The sequence below is a fragment of the Aphelocoma coerulescens genome, chromosome 6 (genome assembly GCF_041296385.1).
Source record: "Aphelocoma coerulescens isolate FSJ_1873_10779 chromosome 6, UR_Acoe_1.0, whole genome shotgun sequence".
Taxonomy (NCBI): Eukaryota; Metazoa; Chordata; class Aves; order Passeriformes; family Corvidae; genus Aphelocoma; species Aphelocoma coerulescens.
Genome location: NC_091020.1, coordinates 4340373 through 4348607, shown reverse-complemented (window position 1 = coordinate 4348607; position 8235 = coordinate 4340373). Strand labels below are relative to the sequence as shown.

Sequence of the window (8235 nt, the reverse complement as noted above, 5' to 3'; positions counted from 1 at the left end):
GCTGCCGCTCTCTTCCCTGGACAAACACAACGCCTGGTGTGAGGCAACAGCCCGGTGTTGCAATCACTGCCTTGCGCAGGCCAGAGGGACTTCTTGATACTGGCCTTCCCTGCTGACTTGCATTTAACGTGGCTTCCCTTGTGTCCTCATTCCTTGCTTGATTTCAAATAAAACATACAAATGTCTTTTAAAGGCAGGGCACATGGTGCTGTCACGTGGTTCCAGCACAGTTTTCCCTGTCCGTGCCTGCCCTCTGCAGCCAGGTTAGTGTTGAGCAGCAGGTTCTGGGCTGCTTCTGACCTCCTGAGAATACCTGCCTGGCTCAGGTCCCTCCCTCCCTGGTGCTGATTTTATAATCAAGGCATAAAGTGAGGGGTGTGGTAATTGCCCTGCGTAGGTGTGGATTCTCACTGCTTCTCCCAGCCCATCCAAGATTCCTCAGTCTGGGAGCAGCATAGGAGAGGAACCAGCCACTGAGGACTCTTAGGAGCGGCATGGAGAGCAAATGGAGTGGCTTGGTGCTGATCATTTCTGTGTGCCTGGGCTCCTACCAAGGTAAGGCCAGGCCTGGGGGTAGGTGGGATGTGGAGAGCCCAGAAAACCCTGCTGAATCCCAAAACTATTCTCAGCTTTGGTGTCTTAAGCTCCATAATGTGCTTCCTCATTCCTCTGGTGTTGGAGTTGGGCAGAGGAGAGCGTGGGGGAAGGTGGCACCACTGGCTGCTTTACCACCTGGGTATTAGTGTTGGAACTTATGCCCTTAAAGGTGATCTCAGGGCAAAAAGGGGTTTGCTCCCTCCCTTCTCTGGGATTCAGGTACAGCTGGTGCCGTGCTGGGGCATGGAAGGAGGAAGCCAATTGCTGGGGTGTCTCTGCAGTGGTGCGGGAGAGGGGCTGCTCTCTCTGCTGCCCTTGGTACTGGGGCCTGGCTCCCAATGTGTGAGCTTGAGGAAGCCACTTGGTTGTCACAACAGAGTGACTATGCTGCCACCTGAAGCTGCCCTTTTCCTGATGGTCCTCAGAGGAGATGCAGGAGCAGGAAGTTGCCTCTGCTGTGGCTTGCTGAGCTTTGGGAAGGGTGATGGGGTGATGTGCTCTACTCACCTCAGGAGCCCTCTTCAACATCGGGACTTGAGTCTCTGTGAGTGAATCCTGCTGCAGGCAAAGCTCTGCTGCTGTCCCTTAGTCATGCCCCTGCCCATCCCCAGGAAACAAGCTGGGAAAGGCCTGTTTCTAACCTCTGGTTCTCCCTTGAGGCCAAATCGCTGCTTTTTGGGGAAATCTTCCCCAGAATAAGTGGAGCCCTGCTGTTGTAAGGATATCCCCCATGTTTAAGAGTGAAGAGCCCCCCTTGCACCCCAGTTACCCCATCCTTGGTTCACTGGGTTCCTCTGACGTGACCTGCCCAGGCTTAGTGGTGGAGGACTTGTGAGTGCGCACACGTGGGGGGACGTGTCCAGGTGTTGCAGCCAGCAGCAGGCAGAGCAGGAAAGTTCACCTGCACTCGGCACGTCCAGCCTGGCGTGACGCCTGCTCTGGGAGCCGGCGGGGGCTTGGCTGCACGGCATGGGGGTGCTGCGGGACCGGGGACCCTGCAAGTCTTGGAGAAGGATTTGGGAGCTGGGAAGAGTGTATTTATGGTTCTTGCTGTAACAGGGGTGTGCGCCAGGCCGGGAATTGGGGCGCTGGGGCCCACGCTGCCACCCCCAGGCTTTACGTCACAACCGGCTCGCCAGGCTGTGCCGGCTCGGCCGGGGCGCTCCGAGGCTCCATGGAATGCCAGCAGAGCCCTGCTAGAGCTGGAGCTCAGTGCTGGATCCCCCCTGAGCAAAGCCCACCCCATCCCCCGGGCCTGGCAGATCGGAAGAGGGCAGTTGTGGCTGGCCTGGGACCACAGTGGCACGAGAGCATCCCTGCCTTGCTCCTTTTGCTAAAAATGGTATCATCTAATAACCCTGCTGCCTGTGTGCCTGGCAGCATAAGGTGGCTCCGGCACGGCTTTGAAGCGTGTAGGAAAGCTCACGGGACACCAGTTGCCCCAGTTGCTTGCCCCGTGGCAGTGGTTTCCATCGGGGGAAGCTCCCCCTGCTCTCAGCTGTTGGGTGTTATGATTAGTCCTAATTACCTTCTGGCCCAGCACTTGATGCGTGAGTTTCAGCTTGAGCAGGGCGAGGAGCAAGCGCTGAGCTGAGGATCTCTGTGAGCCAGAAAAGTTCAGGACCAAACCACCCGTGTCTTCTAGATCCCCCGATCCCCCTGTGGGGTCCGGGCTCCAACACAGGGCCGTGAGAAATGCTGGGGGACCAGCTCAGAAAAAAAAAAAAAGCTGTGGGGTTTTTGTCTCCCATCTCCTTGGTTTTGGTGCTGCCCCTTAGTGTCTCTGCTGACTTGCCATTCCTGTTTGCCCTGATGCTGGGGCCGGGGTTGAAAACATAAATATATACCTCTCAGCTGATGCGGCGAGCTCGGCATCGCGCAGCTGGGGAGGTTTGTGGGAAGCCTGGGAAACCGGGGGGACTCGCCCTGCCCCGCGGCTCACCTGTCCCAGTGCTGCCGTCAGCCCGATGGGGAAATCGGGGCTGAAACACGACCCGGCACCCGCCGAGCTGCGCCAGCGTTTTTGGGGGCAGCCGGGACTGGTGAGGGGCTTGGGACCCCTCTCCCCACAACCTCCGGCCCAGGGGACTTTCCAGGGTGGCCCTGGGCACCTCACGCCGCCGTCTCATGGATGAGCTGGAGGCGTTGCCAAAATCCAGCATGCAGGGAAAGCAGCTTTTGGGGAGAAACCTGATAAGGGCAGGGTTGGGTGGAAGGAGCAGTTTCTGCCTTTGGCTTTATTCCTGCTCTGCAAAATCATAGACAGGGCTGGGGGATAAAAGCTGGATGCAAACTCTTGGAGCGGGTAGGGTTGTGGTTTGCGTAGAAACGCCTCTTGCAAGAGGGTCTGCCAGCAGGGTCTGCCTGTCCCTCTGCTCGGGTGCTGCTCCCTATATACCCCCAAGTTCCCGGAGCGCCTCCCAGCCAAAGCAAGGCAGCGAAGGGCTTGGGTTGTGTCCTCTCCCTGCCTCCTCCCCAGCCGCATCCTGGGTGGGCACAGTTCCCGGTGGAAACGAACACTCGCCCCAGCAAAAACGAGTCCTGACACACCAAGGTGACAATTAAAGCGCTGCTCTTGCGCCACGCCACCGCGCTGCCGGGGCGGGCCATGCCGCCGCTGCCGTGCCGGGGATTTACAGTCGGGAGAAAATGCTGTCGTGGGGAGGAAACAAAACCAAAAGAACCCCACCAAAAGTGGGGTTGCTCAATCGTTGCCGGGAGCCGTGGCGTGACTATCCGGCTGCCGTGCGGGGCTGAGCGCCGGTGCCCCGGGCTTGCAAGATTTATTGCTGCATTTATAAGCAGCCGCCTCCGCAGCGTGTCAGAGGGTGCCGTGAGGCTGAGGATGAGACCCAAATTCCCTTTGCTTCTGACCCTGTGACATCCCATTGAAAAAGCTGGCTGCCCGGCAAAGACAACCTTAAAAAATCATTTATAAACGAAACAACCTCCCCCACGACTTTGGGAGTTGAGGTGGAATCACAGCGGGAGGGTGAGGAGCATCACCCCTAGCTCACTGCGGTGCAGATAGGGAGGTTAGTTTGGTGTCTTGGGGTGTCGTGGATGACCGTCTCCTCTCCCCTCTCACAGCCGGGGCCAGCCCCCTCCACGAGTGTGGCGAGCGGCCGGAGGACTGGTGCCGCGACGTGGCGACTGCGGCTAAGTGCGGGGCACTGGAGCTCTGCCGGCTCACCGTGTGGGACCGCGCCCTGGGGGTAACAGTGCTGGGAGCAGGGAATGCGGGGGGCTGCGGGAGAAGTGCCCATCTGCCCCAGAACATGGAGATGGCAGGAGAATCCCAGCCTGCCCACCCCAGCATCTGGCGCCCTCAGGCAGCAACGTATCTGCAGAGTAAATGGCAAAAATCAATAGGTGCCCCGGGACATTCCCAAGTGCCCCGTGGTGGGGTGGAGGATTGGGATCTCGGGAGCAAGTGGTGGGTCTGGGTGCTGTGACAGCATCCCCACATGTCCCCTCTCTCAGCAGAAGGGGATCCCCTGTCACCTGTGCCAGGTGGCGGTCTCTGTGGTGGGCAAGATCCTGCAGGACAACTGCACCGAGGTGGGTCTCAGTAGGAAGGGGGTGTGGGGCTGGTATTCCTCCCCACCAACACCACTGAGGCCCTGAACACTCTCTCTGTCACCCAGGAAAAGCTGCGGCTCTTCTTGGATAAGAAATGCCAGTACCTGCCCTTCCAGGACTGGTCTGTCAAGTGCAAGAGGATGGTGGACACTGGCATCCTTGTGCTCGTCCAGCTGGGCAAGCAAGTGCTGGTAATGCAGGGGAAGCCCCCGGGTTTGCATTTCTCTGTGGTTTGGGATGTCTTAGGGGCTTGCAGAGCAAAGGATGCTCCTGGAGCCTGGGACAAAGCATCTGAAGGATGTGATGGAGATGGAAATGACCTGGGGCAGGGTGGAGGTGGTGGGTGTGATGGGGCAGATGCAGCCTCAAGCCCCTACCCCTCTGCTCCCCCAGTCGGAGCCGAAGGTGGTGTGTGGGACCATCAAGTTGTGCCAGCCCCGGAACAGACCCATGGAGAGCTTGAAGTATGAGAAGCCACCACCAGCTGCCACAGGCCTCACCCAGGACTTTGCTGACCTGATCGCCCCCTTCATGGCCAACGTGCCCCTCCTGCTCCATCCCCAGGACCTGCCTCACAGCGAGGCCCAGGTACTGTGGCACGGACAGGAATGGTGCTGATCATGGAATCATGGAACAGTTTGGGTGGGAAGAGACCTTACAGATCATCTCGTTCCAAACCCCTGACACAGACAGGGAATGTGCCCAGGTTGCTCCAAGGTCCATCCAAGCTGGCCTTGGACACTTCCAGGTTGCTCCAAGCTCCATCCGAGCTGGCCTAGGACACTTCCAGGGGTGGGTCAGGCACAGCTTTTCTGGGCAACCTGTGCCAGTGTCTTAATGCTGCTCAGGGATGAAAATCCTCTAAAAGCATTACCTACTTAACAACAATTAGAGAAAGCCCCGAAAATTTCTGTGGAGCTGAAATAACTTCTGGTTTTGGGGGTGTCACCAGATTGGGGGGGATATTCCAGGATGCAGGAGGGAACCAGAGAGATGCTGGTCAAAGTGCTGCCCTAAATTGCAGCCAGTATTTAAATCCCAGCCCTGCAAATGCAGGTATTGGGGGGGGAGGGGGCGCAGTGTTTGATTTTATTTCAGGGGTACCAATGTGTCCCTGCCCTTGTTATCCTGCAGGAGATGGAAGAGGTGTGTGGGCACTGCCTGCAGCTGGTGACAGCCGTGCAGCTGGAGCTGAGGGCCAACACTGCCTTCACCTGGGCGCTGGTGGGCCACGCCAAGCGGGTGTGCGAGACCCTGACACCCGACCTGGCACAGCAGGTGAGGGGGCCAGCAGGGAATCACACAAGGGTTTGGGCTGGAAGGGGCCTTAAAGACAATGTCATTCCACCTCCTGCCATGGGCAGGGACACCTTCCACTGGACCAGGTTGCTCCAAGCCCTGTCCAGTCTGGCCTTGAACACTTCCTGGCATGGGCCCTCTTCTCCTCCTCGATGGGAGCATCTTTTGCAGATGCCTGCCCAGGTGGGGGGTGTCCACTGTTGGGCACTGAGGCCGTGTCTCCCTCCCGCAGTGCAAGCGCTCCCTGGCCGAGTACACGGACACGGCTGCCCAGCTGCTGCGCTATGTGGTAAGAGGGTGGGGGCTCCCCGGGGGTGCCAGGGGAGAGTGGGTGCCAGCTGGGGGGCTGAATGGCACAGCCAAGGGGCCTCATCAGCAAATGCTCCCTTTTTTTAAAGTTAAACTCACTGCATTATATTCCTACAAAATTTAAATATTCCCCCCCCCCCCCCCCCCCCCCTTCTCTCTGGCTTGCAACTGCTGTAATTATATTTTATGTTCATTTTTTCTTGCCATTTTCTGGTCCCTCCACTGGTAGCAGGCTGAGGTAAGTGAGACCCATGGCCTGACGGGCTGAAATTCCCCTCCATGGGGGACAATGCCCACCTGATTCGGGATGTTTCTCTCCCCAGGACCCGATGGAGCTGTGTGGCCAGCTGGGACTCTGCACCTCCACCTCGGCACTGCCGCTCCATACGCTGCTCACAGAGAAGGTGACGCAGGTCCTGAGCATGCTGGGGGTAAGTGGGAACCCCCCCTGGCCCCCCTCCAGTTCTGCTGTCATCCTTAAAATCCAAATCTTGTGAAGAGGGAGCCTTATTTTGTATTTTATTTCCTCAAGCATCTCCATTTATCTGAGGGGGAATGCCTTACATGGGGGCTGATGGTGGAATAGGAAGAGGGTGGCTCTGGGGGGGCTCGGCATGCATCCCACCACCTTGTCCCGACAGGACAGGGTGGGGAGCACTCCGCTCTGCGACGTGTGCCAGTTCACCGTGAAGACAGTCGAGAGCCTCCTGGAGAACAACGTGACAGAGGTGACCACTGCTGCAGTCTGGGGCTGGGAGGGCTGGGACAGGGGACAAAGGGGCAGCAAGGAGCCAGCGTTTCCCTCTTCTGCTTTGTGCCGGCAGGAGCAACTGGTGAATGACATAGAGAAGGTGTGTTACATGCTGCCCCACAGCGTCATCGGGCAGTGCAAGGACTTCGTCAACTCCTACGGCAAAGCCGTGGTGATCATGCTGCTGGAGGCCACCGACCCCGCGGCCGTCTGCACCATGCTGCGCTGCTGCCCCCGCAGCGGGGACGCCCAGCCCGGTGAGCTGGCACCCAGCACGGGGCCCCGGGGAGCAGGGTGTCCCCTCCGCTGGGTGCTGACAGCCCGTGTCCTCCAGGGGCTGCCTCGCTGGAGCAGCTGGCGGTGAGCGCGGGCGCCTTCTGCAACGTCTGCCAGATCGTCGTCACCTACTTCGACAACGAGCTGCTGAAGAACGAGACGCTGGAGGAGCTGGGCGAGGTGCTGGAGAAGGGCTGCGCGATGCTGCCCACGCCGCTCACCAGCAAGGTGAGCTGAGGGGGGCACACCTAGCCCGGCGGGGACACCCCCGGCACCCCCGCCGGGCTCACCCCCTCTCTCCCTCCCAGTGCGAGGCGCTCGTGTTGCAGTACGAGCCGGCGGCCGTGCGGCTCTTCGTGCAGATGATGGACCCCACCTTCGTCTGCACCGTAAGTGTCCTCGTCCCTGGGGCGGCCTGGATCAAGACTGGCATCTTTTCCCCAAGCCTCAGGGCTGGGAGAGGGGCACGGTGACCAGAGGCTGCTCATGGAGGTTTTTTTCCTCCTCCTCTCACCCTTTTCCTTCACAATGCAGAAAATCAGAGCCTGCGACTCAAGCAAGGAGGATCTCCTGGGCTCGGCCCCCTGTGTCTGGGGCCCGCAATACTGGTGCAAGAACATGGCCACGGCAGTCGAGTGTAATGTAAGTGCCGGTCGTGTCCCCTCCCTGGGCCGGCAGGGTGCCGGGGGTCCCTGTGTCCCACCGCCATCCCGCCCCGTCCCTCCTGCAGGCCGTTGCACACTGCCGGCGTCACGTGTGGAACTAGCAGCCATCTCCTCTGCTGGCTGGACTTGCTCTGCCGTTTGGTTCGGGATCCTGGCTCCCTTCCCTTGGGACGTGCCTGCACTCACAGACGGCAATGGCAGGAGCCAACCGGCCCCATTGCGCCAGCAGGGCTGCAGGGAACCCCAGCGCCCTCGGCCACTTCCTCTTCCACTCCTGGGGCTTGGATTTCCAAATCAGGTTAAGGGACTTGTTAGTATTTTCAGGACTGGGGATTCAGCCCTGACATCTCTCAGGGTAACTGCAAAATCCCTATGCCCACCTCTGTCCCCATCTCTATCCCCATCCCCAATACCATCTCTACCTTTCCATCCCACCCTGAACCACCCGCAAGGCCCAGATCCAGCAACGTGGATCTGTCCCTGTGGGCTGGGCTGGGTTCTGCTGCCCAAACGCCGGCCCCCCACTCCTGGCTGGTGGCAGCCTCACCTGAATAGAAAATGAATGAGTTTGGGTGCAAGGATTTCCTTTCACACCCCCCTCCCTGCTGGGGGTCCTGTGCTGATCCAGCCGTGGTGGTGAGGGCAGCGGGGTGCTGGCTCATCCCCCCCGCCCTATCAGGGGGATGCCTGCAGTGCCTGGTCCTGACTGTGCACGGGAGCATCCCATCACAAATAAACTCTTCCCGTGAGCCTGGC

General features: G+C 59.4%; 1 protein-coding gene across 1 annotated transcript; it reads left to right on the top strand.

Annotated features, from left to right (window-relative positions):
* The first annotated feature begins 479 nt into the window (after nucleotides 1-479).
* On the top strand, nucleotides 480-8199 carry LOC138112793 (prosaposin-like). The gene is made up of 14 exons (XM_069020383.1): nucleotides 480-555; nucleotides 3688-3812; nucleotides 4084-4158; nucleotides 4245-4370; nucleotides 4573-4767; nucleotides 5314-5457; nucleotides 5711-5767; nucleotides 6111-6218; nucleotides 6429-6515; nucleotides 6612-6795; nucleotides 6873-7042; nucleotides 7123-7203; nucleotides 7349-7456; nucleotides 7545-8199. The coding sequence occupies exons 1-14, from the start codon at nucleotides 495-497 to the stop codon at nucleotides 7578-7580; spliced, it is 1557 nt and encodes a 518-aa protein (XP_068876484.1). The 5' UTR covers nucleotides 480-494; the 3' UTR covers nucleotides 7581-8199.
* Nucleotides 8200-8235: the final 36 nt, after the last annotated feature.